Below are 24,482 nucleotides of genomic sequence, written 5' to 3' on the forward strand. Positions count from 1 at the left end.
CTCTCCCTGACCCTTCTGCCACCCCTGTCCTGTCACTGCCCAGGTGCTGAAGGGACAGGGACAGGGTCACTTCACCCTGCCCCTGCTGTGGGCCTGGTGAGCACAGCTGGCCAAGAACACAACAGGGAAGGGTGAAAGAAGCAGAACCCCCAGCATGGACCATCTCCAGAAGTCACCACAAAAGCTGGAGGCTGAAAACCTCCCACAGATGAGGAGACATGGGGTGTCCCCCAAAAATCTGAGCTGGTGTTCATGGGCTGACCATGGTCTGGCTCAGTGCAGCCCTCCCAAACTCCTCCTCATTGCCCCATTTCTCTCAGCCAGGCCCCTCTGTCCCTCCCTGCCCAGTCTCTGCAGTCTCAGCTGGTTTCAGTCCTGCACTTGGACCCGTTTGGCAGCGAAATGACCAAACCTGCCCTGCTGGTGCTGGTGCCCTGTCCCTGGCAGTGTCAGAGCTGGAACAGGGGGTTGTACTTCCTGATCTCCTGCAGAAGGCGAGCCTTGTCCATGTTGGCTTCTGCCAGGGCCAGTTTCAAGGTCTGCAGCTCCCTCTGCAACTCTGGCACTTGCTTGAGCTGCAGGAGACAAGCAGAGAACAAGGCAGGAGTCCTCAAGGTTCACAGTGAGCTGCTCCAAGGAGAACCACAGCAGGAGCTCTTGGGATCAATTACACAGTGAGACACAACCACTGACAGAAATTCTCTTTTTGGGAACCTCTCAATTCCTGTTTTTCCAACAAGGAACTGGACACAGTGGGGAAGATGGAGCCAATCAGAAAACAACCCCCAACCAGACTCTGAAAGGGAACAAGTGAGTTCATGCTGGGCAAGGTGCCCTCACTCCTCAAAACACCCATGGGAGGAGGCACAGGCTGCTCCTTGGGGCACTCCCTTCCTGCAGCTCACCACACCTGCCCAGCACTGCAAACACACCAAGGCAAAAGAGAATTTCCAGCTCTGTTGTCCAGGCAGCAGTGACTCACCTGCAGCCCACGGGCTCCTGCTGCTGGGGCTGGTGACACAGACTCTGATGGGGCCTTCTGCTCCTCAGGGACTGACACAGACTTTTCCTGTTTCACTGAGTCCTTCCCCTGGGGAGCTGGAAAGAACAGAACCCACTCAGGTGTGGACATTCACACAACAGGGCTCTCAGAACAAAAAAATAACTTTAATTTATTTCTTTCCTTCTTGTTACACAGGGAAATAAAATTCTCTTTTCCTTTTTTAAATGGAGAAACTAAAAGGTAATAATGGACCCTGTCTGTGTGTGCTGAAGGAAACACCAGACACAAATTCTCACAGCAGGGAACAGAGGCAGGGAGGGCTCCCACAGCAGGAAACACACACAGGGACTGCTCCCATCTCACAGCCCATCCCTCCCAGCACGTCCCAGTCTCCTCCAGCACAGCCTGGGGGTGCAGAGGGGCAGTAAAACCAGAGGGAACTCACCTGTGAGATAGAAGACACCGTCATCCCTGCGCCTCACCACGATGTGATCCATGGCCAAGGTGATGGGGACAGGGCCAGGGGAGGTGGGGTACACTGGGGGGGTGTCATCCTGGAGGAACAGGAAGCAGAGAAGGGATGAGCAGCTGTGACAGCTCTTGAAAGGATTTCCCTTTCCTGCAGCCTCCTCAGGAGCAGCGTTCCTGACCAGCAGCACTGGGTGAGCCCACCCTGGGGAAAGGCCTGGCTTTATGTACAGGGTGCACAGGTACACGCTCCCCTTGTGTTCCTTATTCATCCCTAGGTTTGATTTTTATTTTAGAAGCAAAACCAAACAGTCTCAGGAGAAGAGAAGCTCTACAGAGGCCCCCAGCATTCCACAGCCCTTCCCAAGTGCAATCCTGCAAGCGAGCCCTGCCCCGGGGGGAATCTCTCACCTTCAAGGTGATTTTGGCATCCACCACCTCTATCTCCATGGGGATGACCTCAGGGATGATTTCATCCTCCAGGAAGGGTCCCAGGCTGGCGAGGCAGGAGGTGCAGAGCTCGGTGGCCTGGCTGTGCAGCAGCAGCTGCAGGAAGCCGTTGTGCTCAGCCAGGGCTGAGAGCGCGGCCGCGCGCGGCCCCGACTGCAGGCGCAGGGACACCTCGGGCTGGGGCTGCCCGGGCTCGGGGCTCGCAGCCTTCCCCTCTCCTGGGTCTCCTAGAGCTGGGGCAGAGAGATCTCACTGCACAACGGGGCCAGTGATCAGATATCAGCTCAGAAAGGGCATCCTGCAAAGCCCAGCTCAGCCCAAAAGCAGCCGAGTGACCTCGGTCTGACATCACCCCTCACAGGAGAGAAATCCCAGTTTTGAAGGACTGAGAGCCCACATCACTGAGCTGGCACTGAGCTGGACCATTTGAGGTCCCAGGCACATCCCTCTCTCAGCACACTTTAAAACTGGCCCATTGTGCATGTGCAGGACCTGGCCCAGTGCCCCACTCAGTCTACAGAGTGCCCCAACTCTGCCCCCAAAACTGTCCCAGCTCTGCCCCCAAAACTGTCCCAGCTCTGCCCCCAAAACTGTCCCAGCTCTGCCCCCCAAAACTGTCCCAGCTCTGCCCCCACAGCTGAGCCAGTGCCCTGGTTCACTCTCCAGAGCTGCCCAGCCTTTCCTCATCCCTTGGCTCCACCGTGGCCACTTGCAGGACTGGGAAAGGCAGGATCAACAGCCTGGGAATTGCTCACACTTCCCCTTCAGTTTTGGAGCTGCTTTTGGGGATTTTTTTTTGGGTGGTAGGGGGATAGTTGATTGTTTTAAGGTTTGGCTTGGGTTTTTTTTTACTTCAAATTTAGGGGAAGTACCGTAGACCAAAAGCATTTTTTTTCAGATCAGGAATAACTTCAGTTTCCCTGGACAGCTTTATTCACTCTTTTAATTCATTTCATGCATCCTCAGCAATTTAAAAAATCCCAATCAATGATTACTAGGCACCACAGAGCACCACTGTGTAGGCACTTGGGAAACACTTTTCAAATGCCAGATCTGAACCCTCACACATGAGTTGTGTTCAATACTAACCACACCAAACATTGAGGCCCCAGTTAATGGAATATTCCCTGGTGGAGGCTGCTATAAAAGCCAGTTCTGCAGTCCCAGAGCAGCACCTTACCCACGTAGCCACGCAGGAACTGCCACATGCCAACGTTGTTCAGCTGCTCTGGAACCACCTTCATCACTTGCAAAGCCACAGACAAATCATCTCCTTGTACCTCCACTGCACAGTTCACATCACTCATCTTCAGCACGAGGACAGACACCTGCAACAGCCACCAGGAGCTCATTGGTCACAGCAAACACCTCCAGAGCCCCTCAGGGACAGAATCCCAATGTCAGGCACTGACCAGCTGCAGACTGGGGTCCTCGCTCTGGGACGTGGAGCTGTTCACCTCAGGGGACACTCCGCCCTCGTCCTCTGCCACCAGGCTGCTTCTGCTGCCCGTGTCATTGTGGGCTGGGGGAAGCTGCCCTGAAGAAAGGGGGTCCAGGCTGGGTTCTGAAATGGAAGTGACAACAACTCAATTCCATTTCTTTCTCTGGAAGTCCTGACATCAGCACCTGCCTGAATCTCTGGCCTCTCTGGAGGTACCATCCTCTGGAGATCCATCTCTCTCCAGCTCCTCAGATTAGCTTAAGCAACACAGGGTTGAAGTGAAAGATGTCCAGAATACCCAGTATCCAACCAGCCCTTCCTAAATGCTCTGTGCCACCCACCGCCAGCACATCACAGCCCCTGCAGCCCCCAGGACACCACTGGGACGTGCAGGGTCACCCCACACTGATTCACCCTCCTCATCTCAAAGAACAGGCACCTACAAAAGCAAAAAGAGCCACTGTGGGGCAACTCCTCAAGACCTTCAAAAACAAGGAGCAGCAAAAGTGATTCCATAGGAACACAGGATGGATGAGCTGCCTGTGGCACAAAGCATCAGCCCTGTGAGATGAGGGTGGGCACAGAACAGCCAAGGGCGTTACCAGAGTCTGTGAGCATCACGAAGCCATCACTGCCATCACTGTCCACGGACAGCCCGTCCTCAGGGCCACTCCCATCCACGGATGTGGTGTCAAAGGAGTGCTGGGATGAGGTTCTCTTCATGGAGAAGAAACGCATCCGGCCGCTGCCCGCCCCACCCGGGGTCAGCGCTCCCTCCTCTGCTTTGGGCACAGAATCCCTACAGAAAAACCCAACAGAAATGGTGATAAAGGCAGGCAGCTGAGCCTGCAGATGATCTGAGTGTTGGGCTGGTCTCTGACCACTTGCAAGTCAGACTTCAGAACCCTCAGAACAGCCCCAGAGATGAACATTTAACCCATCTCCAGCCCAGATACAATGGACAGAAAGGGAGGAGCTCTGTCTCCCCTCCTGCAGCTCAGCAGCCTGTCCTGCTCACCTGGCCGGGGGCAGGGACAGCATCCTCTGCATGGTGGAGGTCATCTTGTCCCTGCTCAGGCTCAGGGCATCCTTGGTGAGGGACATGGCCTCCTTGGTGAGGTCCATGGTGGCGTGCAGAGCTTCCTTGGTGGCGTCCTTGGTGATGTGCAGTGCACTGGAGAGCTCCACCTCGATGCTCCGCAGCGGGACGAGCTCGGCCTGGCCATTGAGGGCAACGCCTCCTCTGCCCGAGGGCTGCGCGTCCGAGGCTGGGCTGGAAGGGAGAGCAGGGGGGCTCTGAGGGTGGCTGCTGGTCTCTGCTGGTCTCTCTGCAACCAGGGCTTCCACAGCTTCGTGTGCTTCTTCTATCAAGGCTTTCTCCTCTGCGCCCTTACCGCGGGGAGCTGCGCTCAGGGCGCCGTCGCTCGCGGACCTCGGGAGCCTCTCCAGAGGGACACTGGCAGCGGTGTCCTGGGTCCCACCGTCCTCTGGGAGCTCTGAGGTGCTGCCCAAGCCCTTCTCCGAACTGCTCTCTGATTTCAGCTCCTTCTCTTCAGCTGCCAGCCCCTCCTTGCTGTCTGAGGGTGAGAGCTCGGACTCGATCAGGCTGGTTGTGTCCGAGTCCAGGGACCTGGGCTCCACGACAGACCCTGGGGCAGGGGCCATGAGCAGGGCCACCTCAGCACTGGGGAACATAACTCCCACACAAGCAGACATGGCATCTAAAGGAGACCCAGTCATTTCCTGGGTATCTTGGGCCAGCTGCTCCTGCAGTGCTTGCAGAACTTCCCTCATCCTGAGCAGCACCAAGTACTGGTAGTGGTTGAGCCGAACTTTGACATGTACAGAGGAGGACATGAGCACGTGGATATCAGCAGAGGCTTCCAGCTCTTTACTGTCTACTCCATCATCAACTTCACAGTCAGATTCTCCCAAGACATCCATCGTGTCTGGAGCCTTATAGATATTCCTCAGATCTTGGTCAGTCTTTGATCTTTGACAAATGCCGTGTTCTCTGGAGAGGTTCTCGTTCTTGGAGTGGTTGCTAAAGCTGGCAGAAGGCTTGATTTTCACCTCAGAGGTGGCTAGCTCCTGTCGTTTAGACATCTGAGCTTGCCCCCACCTCTTGGGCAGGCAGGCCCATATAGAAAGGGGAAAAGGGTCAACAAAACTAAGGGCTCTGCCCTTGGAGCTTTCAGCCCCCTCAAACCCCAGGGAGAGCTCACTGAAATTCACAGACCACAGGTCCTCAGAGGCAGAGGTTTTGTGAGGCAGTCTGTGGTGCTTGTGTGGCCTGTCCTCCACGTGGAAGGCGTGGCGCAGGAACAGGGTGTGCAGGAGGCTGAAGCTGCCCTGCTCCCGGGGGAACGCCGCGTAGCTGGAGTGGAAGAACTCGGAGCCCGCGAATTTCCTGAAGAGGCCCTGCAGGTCCTGGCAGCTGCAGGAGGGAGCGTGGCGGGTGTTGGTGGCTGTCACCTCTGACATGCACACACACAGGGCCTGAGGCCTGTCCCGGTGCTCTGTGACTTTCTTATCCACGGGGATGCTGAGCTGCAGGGGAAGGAAGGTGAGACAGGAATAGCAGAGGTTTATTCTGGATGAGAACTCCAGCAGCACAAACCAAACAAAACCAACACAAAATGCAGACACAGCAAAGTCAGAGGAAGGCAGCAGGTTTGTCTCCTCATTATGAACTCCAGCTATGTCCGGGTCTCATGTTTCTTTCACAGAGAGAACACTGGGAAAGGAAGGAAAAGAATGGTACCTTCAGCCTGAAGCCATCCAGCCGGACATCCACGTGCTCATCCCGCTTGCCTGAGTCCTCCAGCTTGTAGATGGCTTTGAACTGCTCCAGGCTGCGACACAGATCCAGGCAGAAGAGATTGATCCAGAGCACACTTGGTGTGTCCAGGGTGAGCATCAGGCCGTTCAGCTGCATGTACAGGTTTGGGCATGGAACTAGAGGGAAACAGATTAATGATAGCAGGAAAGGCCCCTGGGTGCAGAACCTGCACTGCCAGCACCAATGCAGGGGTTTCACCACTCCTGGGAGACACATCTTGGAAGGGGAGCAGCTGTGGTGCACCCACAGGAATGAGGTGACCCATTGGGACAGCACCCAGAGCACCCCATGGCCCTGCTCCAGGGCTCTCAGTAAGGCTGAACCCCAGGAACTGGGCAAACAGCAGCTGCTGCAATTCCTTCCTGCAAGCACACCTCTGCTTCCACATTGTGCACAAACTCCATCCCACCTTCCCACAGGCAAAAAAAAAAAAATTAGGATGGCAAACATCAGAAAACTAAACAACAACAGACAGAGAGTATCTAACAGGGTTAACACAGCTAGACCATTGATGAGTCTTTAAGAAACTTGTGAAAGAAGGTGCTAACCTTGATGTATTACCTGGAAAGTCCTGATTGTCTGGGAAGTAATATTCTGTGAATTCAATATGGATTGCAGAGACCTGGTCAGGGAGTTTGAAGATTTTTCTGCTACAGGAAAGCAAGGTGGAGGGTTTCTTACTTTGCTGCCCAGCTGTAGAGACCTGAAAACAGAAGGAAATGCAGCGGTGCAGAACTCAGTCTTGGCAAACCCAAGTGCCCCAGTGACCCCTCAGTTGCCTGTATTCAATCTGCCTCATTTACACATCAAACATACACTGCTTTCAAGAAAAGACATAATTTTCTTCTACCTGCTGATATTGCCAACCCCTCTCCTTTGAGGGAATTTAGCTCTTTGTGTCTCCTGTCACTGCTAGTAAGAGCTGTGACAAGCAGAATTAGGTGACATGAGCAAACAGAACAGAAATCCGTTACAGCTGTCTGCAAGATCAGCAAAACCTTGGCAAGTCCATCATAGTATGTGGTGCTGCAAGAGCCAAACCAGCTCTTGGATGGACACAGGGCACATGGATGCAGGGCCTGATCCAGGGCAGAAAGCCTGAGGTCAGACTTACTCCTCCTTTTTTGTCAAAAATCCACACCCTCGCTGATTTCTCAAAGGCATGAATTGTTTTACACTGGGCCTGCCTGACGCTTGGTGTAGGAACAGAGGGCAGAAACCCGTGGTTAAGCAGTTCCCTCTGACTATTAAAACTATCAGCAGTTCACTCTTGGGTTTAAAGTTTTACAGACAACATCATAACAGCATTTAGGTTCTCCGGGCAGCGTTTTGGATGTCGTAAGATTTGCATGATCCTTTCAATCATATCTTGAATTACACATTGAATCACAAAATTTCCTTTCTGGAAGTGCCCTTGCCACGTGCAGGCCGTGCTGAGGTCCCTACCTGGTGCACATCCAGGTCATCCACCCTGAGCAGCACGCAGCTGGAGCGCAGCCGGTGCCAGGGCGGCTGCCGCAGCCGCGGGAGGCTCGTGGGGGGAGCCCGGCCCTTCTCTGGGGGGCTCCTCTGGGGGCTCTGGGGAGGCTCTGTGGGGACAGACAGGGCGTTAGTCACCTTCTCTGCACCATCAGTTCTCTGGGGGGCCCCTCTGGGGAGGCTCTGTGGGGACAGACAGGGTGTTGGTCACCTCCTCTGCACCATCACCTCTGTGCTTACTGAGCAGAACTAACAGCCCCAGAATTAGAAAGGGATGAACACAGCTGGGCAGGAGAAACACTGAGGACTTCTGAAGGAAGAACACTGTGAAAGGTGAGTCTGCTCTGTGGCAAGAGAACACACTCCTAAGCCAGGTCTTAAGTATGTAATTTCATCCTTGTATCTTATGGAGAAACTCAACAATAATCCACTGCAGCCTGTCCCTTCTTGCTGCAGTGCTCTGCCAGCCACTTTCCTTTGCCATTGTATTTATGATTTTTAGAGTGCTATGCATTCCTGCACCAACAAATCAGCCTGCTCAGCTGGGGATGGGCAACTGAAGATTTTGCTGGATGGAGCAGAGTTGGTACCACCTCCTGCTTCACTGGTTTTATCAAGTACCTTTACCTGGTTTCCTTTTGAAAGGAGAAAGTGGAGTCCTGGCAAACATAGAGTCTGATTCTTCATAAAACTTCTCCATCTTGCTTTGAAATTCACTGACCAACTTCTTTGCCCACTGTCCCCGCGTCTCCATTGCTTCACTGTACCTCACCCAATGCTTGCAGGCATCTCCTGCAGAAAAGCAAAGATTCCAGCTTTAAAAATGCAGCTTCTTTCTTCTAGTCCAGCCTGAAGTCATAGAACAGTTCTTTAAACTCATTTTTTACCCCCCTCCTCAGGTTGTGAGGCCCCAGGCTCCCTACCTGCCCTGTGGAAAGGATAATAATCAAAAGCCATCCTCCTGAAGGTCAGCTGGATGGCACCGCCCAGCATGCCATGCTTCTGAGCACCTGTGAGGAACAGAGCAGAGGAAACCACGGTCAGCTCTGCAATGTGAGCCCTGATCCAGGAGAATTCAGAACCACACTGCTCTGACTGCCCCCACTGATTAACTGACACCACAGCCAGGATTGGGGTACCATCTTTGGCAGCCTGCACCAAAATCTTGTCCTAGGCCAGGAGAAGGACACCTCAATCAATGGTTTATATGGTAAGAACCAGGTCTGGAGACTCAAATCCCAAACTGCAAAACCCCAACCCTCTTCCAGCCAGAAAATCACTGCCTTGGCTGTTGTTTTTGCCTCTGGATGCTTCCCTCCCTGCTGACCTGCCTCCCGGGCGTGGCTGTCGTCACAGATGTGCAGGTCCAGGCGGGAGATGAGCAGGTGGTAGGAGGATTCCTTCATGTCGTGCTTGTCAAAGTACTGCCCAATGCTGCTGGCATTGGGGCTGGCTCCAAAGGGCTGAGCCCAGGACTGCTGGGCACTGGGAGCAGGGGGGGTGATCTGTGAGAGAGGGACAAGCTCAGAGAGAGGGAAAACACTGAGGTTATAATGCAATTAATCAGCTCATGCACATCTTCCAGCCTCTAAGGCATTGGTTTATAGGATTGAATTGGGGCTCCCAGCATCTGGATCCTCTCCTGTGCTCTCACCTTTGTCTGTGGCTCTGCCAGCTGCTTGCACTTCTCTTGGATCATGTTTTAAGATTCCTGGGCAAAAAGGGCCAAGTACTCCCCATGCCTCCTGTGCAACCTCACTGCACTATGTGTGCATCCCTGCTTCCCTGGAGTTTCCAACCCCAGCAGAAATATTCCTCTTCCCTCATCCTTGACTTGCAAAATGTATTTTATTGGCAATGAATCCCACTCATTTGGTCACCTCATTACCCCACAGTCCACATGGCAATGACCAGAGTTCCCATCAAGGAAAATGCTGTGAATATGGGCCAGGTGCCACACAAACAGAAACTGCCCTTTTCCCTGGCAGACCAGTATCCAAACTCACTCACCTGTACAGACTCTGGTGCCAAGCTTTTCCTCTGCTGAGCAGATTTCTCCATGGCTTCACTCAGAGACTCAGCATATTTCATCATTGCTTTCAGCTGAGAGTCTGTCAGCACCCAGAGCAGGTCATCCAGCAGAAACATCAGCTTGGAGGCCACCACGTTGCAATCTTTGGTCTGAAACAGCAAGGAAGGTGTTAGGGACTTCAAAAATTGACTCCACAGACAGAGTCCTCCCAAAACACAGAGGCAGAAAGAAGGGAGGCTGCCGTGAAACTGCTCTGAGAGATGGTATCTGGTGCATATCCACAGCACCCCCCCTCAGATGGATAGCAGTCAAAGCCACCTCCTCTTTAAGAGACAAATTGCTCACTGCTTAATTCATTTTTTTAAAATCATCACATTTCCACTGACAGCTAAAAATCAGACTGCCAGGCTTTCAGCTCCCAGTAAGGAGATGACAGCTCTCCTTGGGATGTTCAAACAGATTGAAAAACTCACTCCATCCACGAGATCCTCCCCTGGGAAAGAAACTGCTTTGACATTTGCTAAGAACACAGCTGTCTCTGACAGAAAACATGGAGAGATACATCAGTTAGGGCTCAACATTTCAGAAGGGAGAGAAGGGCTGTCGAGGACTGTGGGAGGAAATTTGCATCATCTCTGCACCAGGCAGTGAGACCACATCCTGCAAAGCATGGAGAAAACTCTCACCCTTCTCTTGAGAGAGATCTGGATCCTCCCCTGGTTGGTGATGAGTCTCAGAGGAGTGGTGACAGGATCCTGATCACCATTTTCTGTGGCATCTGCCTCTATTCTTAGGGTCTGCCAGGTGAGCTCCTTGAACGTCAGAACCTGCCCAGGAGGGAGGCAAAAAACCAGGAAAATGCTGAGATTTTCACAACTTAAGGATTCAGAAAACCCCAAAAACACTCAGAAGACATGAAATGAAACAAGGAAAGATCATTCATCACACTTTTCTCTGTGATGCCAGTACAAAGCCAGGGCTCACCTCTCCCCTCTGCGGGTCCGTGATGCGGGTGAGGCGCAGGTCACTCTGCTGCCAGTTGGGGTTGACACTGTAGCCCTGGAGCTGCCACAGCTCAAAAGAAGCATGAAAGGCCTTGGAGTGAATCTTGATGGTGATGGAATTGACAACAATGAACATCCCCTCCACGACTTTCTCAGCAAAGCCATATTCACTGCAAAGAGAAGATCCCCCTCATGAGGCCTGGCAGGGGTAAGGCTCACACAGAGAGGTTTATCAGCAACACCAAAGGCACTTAAACCCTAAAGCAGGGAGGCCAGTGGTGAGTCAAGGAGAACAGCAGCCCCCACAGCCCAGCAGGAGCTGCAGGGCTCAGGGTCTGACCTCTGTCCAGCAGCAAGAGCGATGGGGGACTGTCCATTGGGTGGCCGAGGCTCCTCACACGTCCTCATCTCCACCTCCACCTTGTCCAGGTACTGCAGAGACACAAAGAGGGAGCCATGAACACCACAGCCAGCCTCAAGCCCAGCCCACCAGCCCTGGGGCGAGATTCCAGGGCAGGGAGAACCAACTCTGGAATCTCAGTGCTCCAAGAGTCTCATGTGTTAAAGCTCTCACACCATCAGTGTCAGTGGGAAACCTGAAACCCCAGGAGTGGGGAAACAACCAACAAAAAACAGGAGTGGGGAAACAACCAACAAAAAACAGGCACAAGGTAGCCCTGGACTTCCCTGAGAGCTCATCTGGCTCCATCCTGCAGGGAAATGTGGGACCCATGGGAGGGTCCTTGTCCCCTATGTGCTAAGAACCTGGAGGATTCAGGTCCAAAGAAAATTTGAGCACTTGATGGTTTCCCTCTCCAGAATTTTTCTCAAGTGGAAGAGATTAAAAAGAGTGAGGAAGAAAAGGAAGAAGGGAGAAAGGAAGGAAAGAAGACAAGAGAGGCAACATTACCAGGCAGATTGGGTGTGTTTTCAGCTTTGTCCACTGGATCTGAAATTATAAAGTTGAGGTTATCAGAGTGATCTTTGCATTGGAAAATTTCAGAAAGTGCAGGAAACCTCCTCAGCCCAAAATTTGAGCCCCTTTTCTCTGACAAATGTCTGCAATGTCTCATTGTATCCAGGTCAAACAGAGACACAGACAAGGGAAAAGACATTCCAGACACCAGATCTACAAACCCAGCTGAGCTTTTGGATCTCATATATCATCAGGAGTAACAGATATTCTGCAGGTCAAATTCTGCTGTGGGGAACATTCCTGGCCTTTAAGAGTTTACAACTAACTGCTGCTGTTACTGGAAGTCACACAATTCTTTTGAAGCCTGTGCACAAACCAAAAAGCTCCATTTTATTTTCATACAGCAACGTTCACTCTGCAGTTCTTGTAGGAGGGAGAACAAATGTTTGTTCCTAAACTGAGCAGATCTGACTCTAAAAACAGAGCACATCAGATGAGTAAGACAAGCTCATTTTTACTGTCACTTGGCAGAGTACAATCATATTTCTTTTATAGAAAGTCTCTTTGATGTCCTTAAAACTTTTGAGTTCATGTAATGCAACAGTGGTTAGCACCATGTGCAATCAAACAACCTGACAGCTTATAACAACTAAAAAACCACTTTTTTTTTGCTCTAAAAAGCACAAGGAGGAAGAATTTGTAAGAGTTCAGCATGCAAAGTGCAAGTCCATGCACAACCTCAGTGATTCTGCCTGTAAATGGATAACTTCATCCATTCAAAGCTGCCTCTGCTCACCCTGATGGAGGCCTTGTTGCAGTAGACCCGGGTGATGGCGAGCCAGGTGGGCAGCTCCAGAACATTCTGCAGCACCTCCTCATCCAGCTCCAGGTTGGTCAGCTGCCCCTGACCCTTCAGCGTGCTCAGGTTGATTTTGTCTGGAGAGAGATTCTTGGTAAACCTACAGGGGAACAAAGAGAAAACTCAGAAACAGTCCCCAGCAAAGCTGCTGAGGCTGCAGGAGCATTTCGGAGCTATTTTAATAGCAGAGTTTGTTTGCTGTTTTGTTAAACCCTTTCTGACATTTTTAAACCCAAGGCAAGTTGGTCGCTCCAGAAAAAAAAACATTTCTACACTTTGACATTTGGAGGATTTTTTTTGTTTTAAACTAAATTCAGGTTTGAGAAACTGGAAAATTTCCTTCTAAAGCTCTGGATCCTGGAAACCATCAAAACTGCCCTAGGACAAAACCAAAGAAAACCAAAGCCAAACTCCAACAGCTCAGCAGTTTTACTGCCCCCAGAACTGCCGTGTCAGCGGTGGAAAGTTTAATTCTCCAGATTCCTTTCACCCAGGAGAGCAAAAGACCATTAATGAATGACTTTTGTGGCTGTCTCTTTTTAACAGCATCACTGCAGCCCAGCCTGCCCTCTGGCCAAACAGCACCTCCCCTCCCAGAGCCTGTCCCAGCTTCCTCCTCTGATTTCTCTGCTTGAAATTCCTCCTCCCCAGGGCTGCCAGCGTTCACCTGCCCTGTGTGCAGCCCTTCACATCCCTCATGTGCCTGAGATTTCAGTGTCATTTCAGTGTTCACCTGCCCTGTGTGCAGCCCTTCACATCCCTCATGTGCCTGAGATTTCAGTGTCATTTCAGTGTTCACCTGCCCTGTGTGCAGCCCTTCACATCCCTCATGTGCCTGAGATTTCAGTGTCATTTCAGTGTTCACCTGCCCTGTGTGCAGCCCTTCACATCCCTCATGTGCCCACAATTCCAGTGACATGGATGAAACACTTGCAGCAGGACTGCTCAGGAGCAGGGGATCCTGGTGTGAAAGTTCTGACTTTATCAAAACCAGAGTGGCCCCTAAGGAACGAGAGGGGCCAGTTCAGAGGGCAGCAGATCACAGAGGCTGTACAAGTGTTATCAACACTTCTCCATGTCAGAGAACCCCTGTGTGGCAGCAAAACCCCTCCTGTCTCCATCAAGCCTCTCTCCAGTGCAGGAGCTGCCTCCACGGGAGCAGGGGGCTGCATTCCAATGTCACTTGAGGAGTTCCTGCCAGACAACTTTCCCACCACTGAATCCAGGGCTTATTTCACACATTCCTCCACGCCAGTGCTAATTCTCATTCTGCACAGTGGTCCAGGAGGCAGGATGGAAAGAAAGCCCCCATTGTCAGCCTAAGCAGGAGCAGGCTCAGTCACACTGCCCTGCCTGCTCTGCCCCTGCACCCACAGGGTGGGCACTGCTCTGGGAGGGGCACCGGGGGCTCCTGCAGCAGCCACAGCTCCAGGAGGGCAGCAGGAGCCAGAGCCACACTGCAGCTGCTGCACGAGCTCAGGGTGCAGCACAAACCTGGCTGGGGCACTGCAGCAGCAGCTGAGCCATCAGCCCAGGGCTTCCAGGGGCAAAGGGGCTTTTCCAAACATTCTGTTGGAAGAGAAAGGCTGACAGATGTGTTGAGATGTTGCTGTCAACCCTTCCAGTAGTGCTGAAAGAGGAGGGCAGCACACAGCTGTGAGTTTGCCCACTGCTGCTCTTCCCCTGCAGCCAGCTCCTCTAAAATCTAGAGGAAAAGGGTGGGAAAACTACTGGAGCTACAGACATGCATTAGCAATCTACAAAGCTACAAATGTATGAAAAAATATATAAAAAACATCATTCTCTCCCTTTAGAGACTTGGCAATATAGAATTACAGGTGACATGCTGTTCCCTCCCTGCCCGGAGCCACAGGGACACGCTGACAGCTCACACCAATTTTACACCACATTCCCTTCAGACTCATCACTGCCTCCAACCAAAGCCTTCCTGTCTGAACACGCCCAGGGAGGTGGCTGAGGTTAACCTGGCCACTCAGCATCAGCACCAAGAAACTGAAAATTGCAGTGTGTTCCAACAGCTGCTCCACTGGCAGGGAACACTGAGAATCCATAAGATTTGGGCCTGGGGTCCTGCAGTGAGCACCCCCAAACCCAGACACGGCTGAAAATGAGAGCAAACACCTGCAGAGGCAATCCAGGAGCACCCTTGTGTTGTGTCAGAGAAGCAGCTCTGCTGAGAGCTGATGTCACCGTGCCTGCCTGGGATTGGATGCTAAGAATAAACCAAGCACAGCATGGACAGGTAGGTAATACCCAGCACTAAAGCTCAAACCAAACCCAGCATGGACAGGTAGGTAATACCCAGCACTAAAGCTCAAACCAAACCCAGCATGGACAGGTAGGTAATACCCAGCACTAAAGCTCAAACCAAACCCAGCATGGACAGGTAGGTAATACCCAGCACTAAAGCTCAAACCAAACCCAGCATGGACAGGTAGGTAATACCCAGCACTAAAGCTCAAACCAAACATGCACAGGTAGGCAATACCCAGCAGTTAAGCCCAAAAGCTGCTGTGGGCAGTGATCAGCTCCCAGGCTGAGCTTTCTCACACCTGCACTGAAGGATCATCCCTGGGCTGGAGCCTCATCCCAGGATAAGAGGGGAAGCTGCTTTCAGCAGGTAATGCAGAGGAAAAGTACAAGTGTTGCCTATAATTCTACACTGCCAAGTCTCTAAAGGGAGGGAATGATGCTTAAGCTTTTTATATATTTTTCATACATTTGTAGCTTTGAGGATTGCTAATGCATGGCTGCAGCTCCGGTAGTTTTCCTACCCTTTTCCCCTAGAATTTAGAACAATAAGCTGACCTGCAAAACACATTCCTGAAATATTGTTTAGTCTTATTCCAAGGAGGGGAACCTACAATGAGGAATAATAAGAAGTGGGGCAGAGAACCCCTTGGACCAACTCCAGGGGTAGGTTACTGGGGCAACTGAATCTCCTATAGGATGTACCTGTTAGATATCCTAATTAACATTATAAAATTGTAGAAATTCAATTCTGGGTGTTCCCATCACCAGCAGGACACCTGGAAGCTTCCCAATAAGGGTCTGCTTTTTACTTTACTATTCTAATGCAAGGGTTTTTTTTTTTCTTTTGATTATAGGCAACACAAGCACATGTCTGAAGCAGGGCATCACTTTTGTTTAGTGTGTAGGTGTAGCAAAAATTCCAGCACACTGTGGAAGAACCAAAGCTGTGAAACAGGACACAGCCTAGAGTGAGGTATGAAACTTGATCCAGCCAGACCAAGCAACTCTTTATCACCATCTCCAGGGAAAGGCTGCGGAGATCCTGCTGGGCAGGTACCAAACCCACCTCAGTGCAACCAGGCTCCATCAAAGAATCCTTTAATGAGGCAATCCATGCACCAAAATGTGCCAGTCCATCCCCAAAGAAGAGCTTACACACCCCACCCATGATGGGACAACAGAAGCTGGAGGTTCTGCAAAAAAAATGAACCTCAAATGGAAAAATGGAAACATTATTTCTTTTAAACCAGGGCCCAAATTTCTCAGGGTATGTTGCCCATTGTCAGCCCCTGCTTTGACAGGAATCCCAGACCTTCCACTGGAATAATCTCCACACCTGAGCCACCTCCCCACCCACCTGTCACACCTGTCACAGGTGAGAGCTCCTGAGAACACAGAGCTCACAGGTGCCAGTCCCTGCTGCTCTGGTCAGTGCCAGGGGAGGCAAAGCAGCGAGAGCAGAACGTGTCAGATGTTTGCTGGCAGGCTCTCTCCATTCACACTCACCCACAGCAGCAGTCTTGGCTGCTGGCTGAGGGAAAACTGAATGAAAATGGTGAAAATGGTGCCTATTGGGAAAACTGACACCAGAGGATATTTGCACTTTTTTTTTTGTTTTTTTGCAGCTCCATCAGAAGTCAAGCAGAGCTGAGCCAGTAAACTCACAGGGCAGCATTCCTTTTGAGCCTGCTGGGATTACTCTGACAAAAGTCAAGCCTGCAAATCTATTTGCTCAATCATCAGCTTGACTATATATCAAAACATGATGTCACTACTGAAAACAACTGCCCAGCTCCTCAGCCTGCATATCCAGAGGCCACAAACTCACTGATTGCAAGAGGAATTTGGGTAAATCTGACCGCTGGCCCAAAGCCAGGCTGGAATCATAAATAAATTTATGTCCACATTTGTAGCTGTCTCGCCACACTGTCTCCAACTGAGCAAATGCATGGACAGATAATGTCAGAAGACATCTGAAATCATAAAACTCCTCCTCAGATCCCTGTCTCATTACCCTGCTGCCACACGGATCAGGAACCTTCTCAAATGCTCAGTTTCTGCCTCAGCCCCCTCCCTGCAGTGCTGCAGCCATCCCTGGCTGTTGTACACAGCCACCACCCCACCATTTCCATTAATGCCTTTGTCACTGGGGCTGTTTTGTGGGAGAACTCATTAGCTGTACATCAGTGACCTTGATTTTGCTTAATGACAAGCAAAATCTCTTGGCAGAATGAAGTGCATGGCTTGTGACACCAGCACAGCTGCAGGGAGCAGCTGGAAAGCCCCTGCAAACACAGGTAAGGCAGAAAGGAGGAACTGATCAGCCCAGTGGGAAACCAGCCCAGCAACCACTGGGGGTTTTGCAAGGGAAGAGATGAGGATTTTCTGCTTTAATTTGGAATATAAATATGTAAATTAATCAATTATGACAGGAATTGGACACGGGGAAAAAAACCCCAACAACTGCATTCTAACCAACACAGATTTGCTCCTTCCCAAAAGTCTTTTCAAGTGTTGCCTGGTCTGGTTTTGGACAGGGCATTTAGTGGGATTTCCATCCTCCTTGGGAATATCTTCTACAATCCAAAAATTTCTGTGATGGGACATTTCACCTCAAATGAAAACCTCTTATCTCAGAAGCCATATAACATGTTTACTGGAACAAAAGGTTCACAACTGCTAAAAGGAAAGGTCAGTGACTTTCCAAATCAGGGCTGCTCTCAAGGAAGGCAGCAGCAGAAGCTTTAAGTGCAGCACACATGACTGAGGATGAACTTAAAAATAATTCTGGAGGAAATAAAACTGGGCAAGTGATCAAAACTTCTGTAAAAAGGGAAAAAAATAGCTGCCTCAAAGACGCACAGGAAGAACTAAAAGCTTTTTCAGGAAGAAAAGCCATTTTACCTCCTCAAATTTTTGGTGCTAGCAGGGACCACTCTGTCTGAGAGTGGGCACAGAGCTGCTCTGCAGACCTGCACAGGAGGAAGAGAAACTGGCTGAATTAGCAGAGGATGGGACCAATTACTGCAGCATGAGATGGAGTTGGTATCACACCCTCTTAGCACAAAGCCATTTAGAGTTCAAGGGAATCCCATCAACACCAAAGTGCCCAGTTGTTAGGAAGACAGAAAGCAGCACATTTATAATCTCATCACCTGTGCACAGCTCTGTGCACCCCAGATAGGCTGGGAGGCAGGAACTCCTTCCCAATGGACAATGGGCCTGAGAAATTCACCCTGCTTGGGTTACAGGGCAAACAGTTTCCACGTGAGGAGGTGCCAGCCCATCCCACACTCCTTATCAGGGTGGATTTGGGCACATCTGGTGTCCCTGTACACACAGGCCACTGCTGGTGGCTTTCCATTATCAGCTTTCTGTTTTTCCAGGCTTCAGCTGCACTGAATGGAAGGTTGGGCCTCTCAGCCACCACAAAACATCCTGATAAGTCAGCAGTTGTCCTGGCTCTGTGTTACCTCCTGCAACACACCGAGGGCTAAGGGAAGGCTTAAAAATTCAATTCAGAGTTAAACTCACAGGGAGAAAGTTCTGCATTTCCAAGGAGATCAGACAGAGCCATGACACAGAGCAGGATTCCAGCTCACTCCTCCCTTGGCACCAAGGACACTTTCTTGTCTCAACAAATGTTTCTCTAGAGCACTCTGAAGGCTGGGACACCTTGCTTCACACCCACCAGCACCTCACTGGGCCCTGGGAGCCCTGGAAAACAAACCAGGAGCTCAGCTGAGAGCAGAGCCTCTGCCAGGGGCTGAACTCCACCTTCCCTTTGCTATTTCCAGCTCCCTGCCTGGACACTCAGCAAAGTTTAAATGCCAGCTGCCCCATGCTCTCAACAAATCCGGAATGCAAACCCTCGGCACTTGCCAGGGAATTTCCCAAACCTAATCCTCAAGCAAACAACAGATGAAAGAAAGCCAGAAAGAAACCCCATAAATACAAGCACTAGTCCAAAGTTCCTCTTCTTCACCCTGCAATCATTTTAATCTCCAGTGTGCAGAAACAAACAGGTTTTTACCTAATTCTGACTCAACTGAGCAGCTGCAGGGGAGGCAAGGGCTCAGGGATAAATAAGAAAGAAGAGCTCCTTTCCATCAGCGAGGCTGAAGGACTCTGGAGAGGCTGCACAGGGTCAGTGCAGGGCTCTGCAAGCCCAGAGCTGCAGCCACGTTTTCCTCCTGAGCTACTTGAGTGTAATTTACCCCTGCTGCAACAAGAGTCTGTTTAGCATTCCAGAAACAGCACACACGTGTCTGGAGCCAAGGAGAAGTGGCTGGAAACGCTTTGCACCCAGCAGCTCCATAAAAGTGATCCCTTGGTCCTCCCAGCAAAGCGCAGCACAGCCACCATGACTTTGTAAGGGACAACTTCAGACTCTGTGAAGGGAAAATGCCACGTCCTGTCTGTGCCCACTCCTCTTTTCCACCCAAGAAGAGGCAGATCTGTGTCACTTTACCCATAACAGCCCGGGGTTCTGCCCTGCCATCAATAATTCCGCTATATTAAAATTTTTAAGAGTAAAAGGAGCCACCAAAATGTACCAGGAAAATAAGGTATTTCCAAATTCAAACACTGGGTAAAGGGTTTACATCCAGCCTTCCATGCTTGGCTGGGCACAGCATGTAAGAACTCAGAGACACGCTCATCATCAGGGGTTTGGTGCTGCAGCAGCAGCAGCTGTGGGACCTGGCAGAGCTCCCTCCTCATAAACTGCCTCATAAAGTCCTGCCACAAACTGCTTCATGCTCTGGATCCACCCTGGGCACTGGGGCACCAACGGAACCATCACCAGGACAAAGAGCACGTGCTGAACTGCAGGAGCAGGATGTGTGCAGATGGAAAAGTAAGTTTCTATCAGCCTTTAACAGCTGGCAGCTCTGTGGTTTCATGTACTTCCCATTGCTGCAACAGCTATTTTAGGCAAATGATCTTAGAGATCATCACAGAAATTTCCCTGATCACCAAAGGAGGATATTCAAGCAGCTAAAGCCAGAATTGCAAAGCTGGTCAGAGGTTTTGCTGCCTAAATCACTTGAGATTCTGGAGCTTCCTCAGGCCATTCCCAGATGCAGTTTCTTTGCTTTCCTCCTTACCCACCACGCTCGCTAAATTGCTTCCAGGTAATTTATAACCAAGGTCAGGAAACTGGGAGAGGCCTGGAGGGTTGGCAGTAAGCAAATCTTTTATTGGTGGTAGCTTTTCCTGGCTTTGAGGGTGTCCCAGAGCCCTCAGGAGCTGCGTGTGCCATCCTGTGACTGCAGCAAGGGCACAGCTGCAGCGCAGCGCTCCGGCACGCAGCGATGCTGCAAAACACTTCAGGGCAAGGGAGAGCAAACAGAGCAGGAATTCAGGGTCTGTTCTCTTACAGCAGCACCCAGACTGCAGCACTTGGGCAAGAAATCTAAGCTGAGCAGGGAAAGCATTCTTTAGACTCAGGGAGTTCCCCACGCTGCTGTGCTGGGCAAAGGCAGAGCTGGTGACATGGCCTGACTTGCCTGGTGCAAGCCACAGAGCCCATTCCAAGGATTCCTGAATGGCACAGAACAAATCCCATCTTCTGGGTGGAAGAACTGCTCTACCTCATCTGCCCACCTCTTCTGAGGAGAGGGATGGGTCCCCTTGAGATGGCACATCCAATTCTGCCATCCTGACCCCAGGGAGCCTCTCAGCCCCTGGCAGGATGACCATGGCTGCAAAGGCCTTTCTGTGCCCTGCCTCAGCCTGAGTGCAGGTCTCTGATGGTGGGGATGGACAGGGAGGAGTCACAGCACTGAGCAAGGAGCCCCAGACAGCCCCAAGGGCAGCTGCAGAACAGGCAGGGCTCACACACAGAGCAGTGCTGGGTCTGGGAGCCAGCTCTCAGCTCCTTGTGCTGGCACAGAAGCAGCACAACTACATGGAAGGGATAATGCCAAAGGCATCTCCAGGGCCAGGAAGGGATCCTGAGATGCTCACATCCAAGCTAGGAAACAACAGCCCCCAGGAGCCCACCTGCTCCCAGCTCAGCACACACTGCACATGTTCAGGTCTAGAACAATCTACAGCCACACCATGAGCCTCCCTGGCCTTCACTGACCCACCAGCTGCAAATGAGAGAGGGCAGGAGTCAAGGCAACCTCTCCTGGAAAAAGGGATGCAAGGTTTAATCCCTGGAGTGGAGAGGCTGTGCTCCATCCCTCCACTGAGGTGCAGCACCATCTATGAGGAGCTACACGATGCTGTTCCTCCTGGCTGAGTACCTGACCTGCCCTGATAAGCACCTCAGTGCTGCACCCTGCACATGTCATTCCTTAACAGTATTTTTAATTTTGCTTCTAAATCCTCTATCTCACTTACCTGAAGAGGTGGTTCCATCCTGTGCTGAGGACAGTTTGCCAAATCCACACTCTGCTATCCACTCATTTCTGTGCTGCACATCTGTTCCACACCTGCCTGCACCGGTGACACACGCTCGGCACTCTCCTCTGCAAACAGGCCTCATTTTCCACACAGTTTTTCCTCTCTGGTAACTGCAACCTCTCTGGTTCCTCTCAGCAACCTCTGCTGTTGTTAATCCTCTCTTATTTCTCCTCTGCTCCCTTTTCACCCCAACTCTCAGAAGTTCCCAAAGTTACTCCTCAGCTGCAGTTCTCTGGGGTTTCTGTCACAGTAAGACACATTTATGGTCTCCCCTGTGTTCAGACCTGCTACCAAACCCCAGTCCAGCTGCTCCTCTGCTGACACCAGCTTTTATTTCTTCCCAGCAGCACTGCACGCTGCATTTCCTCTGGAAGCCATGTCTGGTGTGCCTGTTACTCCACAAGCTCACAAGCTTCAACACGTGTCCCAAAAGAAAACGTCACAAAGCAGCTGTTACAGGCAGCAGGGGATAAACCTCTCCAAGGAAATTAAATAAAAGCCATTTTGGCAAGGATTCCCACTGCAGTGCTGAGAACTCAAATCCCAAAGTGGCACATGAAGTTGAGGCAGTTGGGCTTGTGGATAAACAGGGCCTTAGTCACACCCTGAGAACACGGATCTGCTGTGCTACGCCAACACTGCTTGGAACAAAAAAAAAAGACAAGGAGAAAAGGCTCATTCCAAATAGGGCCAGGAAGAGGTAAAGGCAGCTCACTGATTTTATTTTAAAGCATCAGATGTGCTTCCATGGATAATTACAGGCTGGGCAGCACACCCGTGCTCAGAGGCAGCAGCTCTGGGAGAGCCCCTGATGCTGGGCTCACACGCTCCCCAGCACTGCAGCCCTGTGCCTGCCTGGAAGCAGCAAGAACTGAAACCACCTCATCTGTTTGCTTTTCCAAGCTAAATATAGGACAAAGGAGTGAAAGGCACAGATGGCGAAAGCTCCGCAAGTTTTTAGGTTTCTCCTGCTCTAGGAACTGAAGCTGCTGAAGCACAACACGAGGCTGAGCCTTCTCAAATTCCTTCACAACTGGGCAAAGCCCGGCTGTACCAAACCCTGCTGTGACCACTCAGGTGATGTGGGACCACAGGAACAGTCAGGTGAAACACCTCATTCACATCTCCCTGGCCCAGCTGCCTCTCCTGACCGCTTTCTTGCAAATTTCCACATGGAAGAGGGACAAAAACACACCCCCGTGCAGAAAGGACTCCGCGTGGAGACACAACAAAAAGAACAAGGAATTATTTCATATGCAAATGTGAGCAGAATATAAAGGCAGATTAATGATTCAGTAGCAAAATTCTTCCAGGCAAATGAGCGTGGCTGAAAGAAAACCCAAAGGGAGGGTGAAGATGAGGTATTTGGAGGAAACAAAACTGAAACAAAAGGAATTAATCTTTTTTATACACGATTAAATTGGGTTCAAATTTCATTTCTGCAGAGATCCACAATCCTTGTTCAAGTGAGAGGCAGAATCAGATCAGTCAGCCAAACAACAAAGTCCAGCTAGAAGGAAAACAGGCAGAGATGCTGAATGTTTTGGGACTCCTTGTTCTCCTTGGAACTGCCCAAAGGATACACAGGTGAACACTAAGAACTGGCCTAATCAGAGAGAAAAAAGGGCTCTTTGGGTAACAATATGCTGTAGCAGCGGTACAGCAAAAGCACCACCAAAACTGTATTTATGTAAAGAAAGAGAATTGTCTATGAGAACAGCACCCAGGATAACACCCAGCTCTGTTTTACCTTCTATCAAGAACTGCTCTCACCCACCTCTCTGTGCTATAAAATACTTAAATACCTCCATATCAAGAGGCTGAATCTGTACTGACCACACCACACCTGTGTGAGGTGAATGAGACAGAAAGCTCAGAAACTCGGGGTGTTAGAAATCCATTTAAAGCAGCTCCATCACTCCTCCTTCGGGACAGCGCCGAGAGAACCAGAGCATGGAGAATTGGTGACTCCAACACAGACCCTGCCCTGCCCGCTCAGGGTGTGTGGGGATGGTCTGGGGCTCTAGATACACCTCAGAGGGCTGGGATTTGTGCATCACACCAGCCCTGACCGCACACAGGTCACTGCAGACCCCTCACTGCGCACCTCAGCGCGTCCAGCAGCAGGGATGGAAAGGACCTGCTCAGAAAGCACAGAGGACAAGCGCCGTGCAGTGCTGTGGCCTCACCTGCACCCTCACAGGCACGGCACCTTTCTGTGCACGCTGCCCTGACCCCGCAGCGATGAGATAACACAGGCAGCTCTTTTATCGCCGTAAGGGAAACTGAGGCACCGCTATGTGCCCGGGGCCCGCCCCGAGCAGCCGCGGCCGCAGCCGCATTTCCCGGCAGAGCCTCACGCCGGGAGCACCGGCATTTCCACAACGCCCCTCGGGTGAATTTCACTGAAAATGACGGAATACAACGCCAACGCCCCGCTAGAGCTCTGTTCCCCTCTCGCCTCCCCGAACTTCCACTGCCGCCAACCGCGGCCCAGGGCCGGCACCGACACCGGGCAAAGCCGGCTCGGAGGGCTCCGACCCGGGGAGGGGCGGCAGGGCCAGGCTGGGCCCGCTGTCCCCGGACACCACAGTGCCCACGGCCCTCGGACACCCCCTGACCCCCCCTCGGCCCGGCGGTTCCCTGGCCCGAACGGGCGCTCAGCCCCCCGGGCCCGGCAGCTCCGCACCGGCGCTGCCCGGCGGGCCCCAAACCGCCAGGCCCGGCCCTCGTCCCCCGCAGCCCCCCGGGAGGAAGAGGATGAGGAGAATGAGCAGAAAGAGCAGGATGGGGAGGAGAAGGAGAAAGAGGAGCGGGAGCCTCACCGGGAGAGGTGCTTCAGGATCTGCTTCTTGATGATGCCCGCCATGCCGGGCCGGCGGGTCAGGCCCGCGGGCGGCGGGACCCCATCGCGCACCGCCCGCTCCGCTCCGCTCCGCTCCGCACCGCCCCGGCCGGCCCCTTCCCGCACCGCCCGGCCCCGTCCGCACCGCCCCCTGCTGTCCGCACCGCCCCCGGCCGGCCCCTTCCCGCACCGCCCGCCGCTGTCCGCACCGCCCCGGCCGGCCCCTTCCCGCACCGCCCGCTCCCGGTCCGCACCGCCCCGGCCGGCTCCTTCCCGCACCGCCCGCCGCTGTCCGCACCGCCCCAGCCGCGCTCCGGCCGTGTGCGGAGAGGGGGCGGCCACAGTGAGACCCCGGACATCCAGGGACCCGCTCCGGGACCCCCATTCAGAACCCACTCCAGGACCAACCCAGGAACCCATCCCGGGAGCTTTCAGGACTCCCCTCCCGGAACCCA

The 24,482-nt window shown here is 52.1% G+C and overlaps 1 protein-coding gene across 1 annotated transcript; it reads right to left on the reverse strand.

Annotated features, from left to right (window-relative positions):
* BLTP3A (bridge-like lipid transfer protein family member 3A) lies at nt 1-24,118 on the reverse strand. Its single transcript, XM_054293957.1, has 21 exons — nt 24,008-24,118; nt 12,432-12,594; nt 11,630-11,668; nt 11,060-11,151; nt 10,700-10,889; nt 10,402-10,542; nt 9,694-9,864; nt 9,011-9,188; nt 8,607-8,693; nt 8,311-8,475; nt 7,651-7,793; nt 6,766-6,907; nt 6,127-6,320; nt 4,381-5,912; nt 3,965-4,161; nt 3,334-3,485; nt 3,102-3,249; nt 1,883-2,154; nt 1,449-1,557; nt 983-1,098; nt 1-575 (listed from the first exon to the last, which is right to left on the reverse strand). Exons 1-21 carry the CDS (start codon nt 24,049-24,051, stop codon nt 450-452), a joined length of 4,401 nt encoding a protein of 1,466 aa, XP_054149932.1. The 5' UTR covers nt 24,052-24,118; the 3' UTR covers nt 1-449.
* Between the last annotated feature and the right edge of the window lie 364 nt (nt 24,119-24,482).

Source organism: Melozone crissalis, unplaced genomic scaffold, assembly GCF_028551555.1.
Source record: "Melozone crissalis strain CALT ecotype California unplaced genomic scaffold, PUWL_Pcris_2 ptg000198l_1, whole genome shotgun sequence".
NCBI classification, from domain to species: domain Eukaryota; kingdom Metazoa; phylum Chordata; class Aves; order Passeriformes; family Passerellidae; genus Melozone; species Melozone crissalis.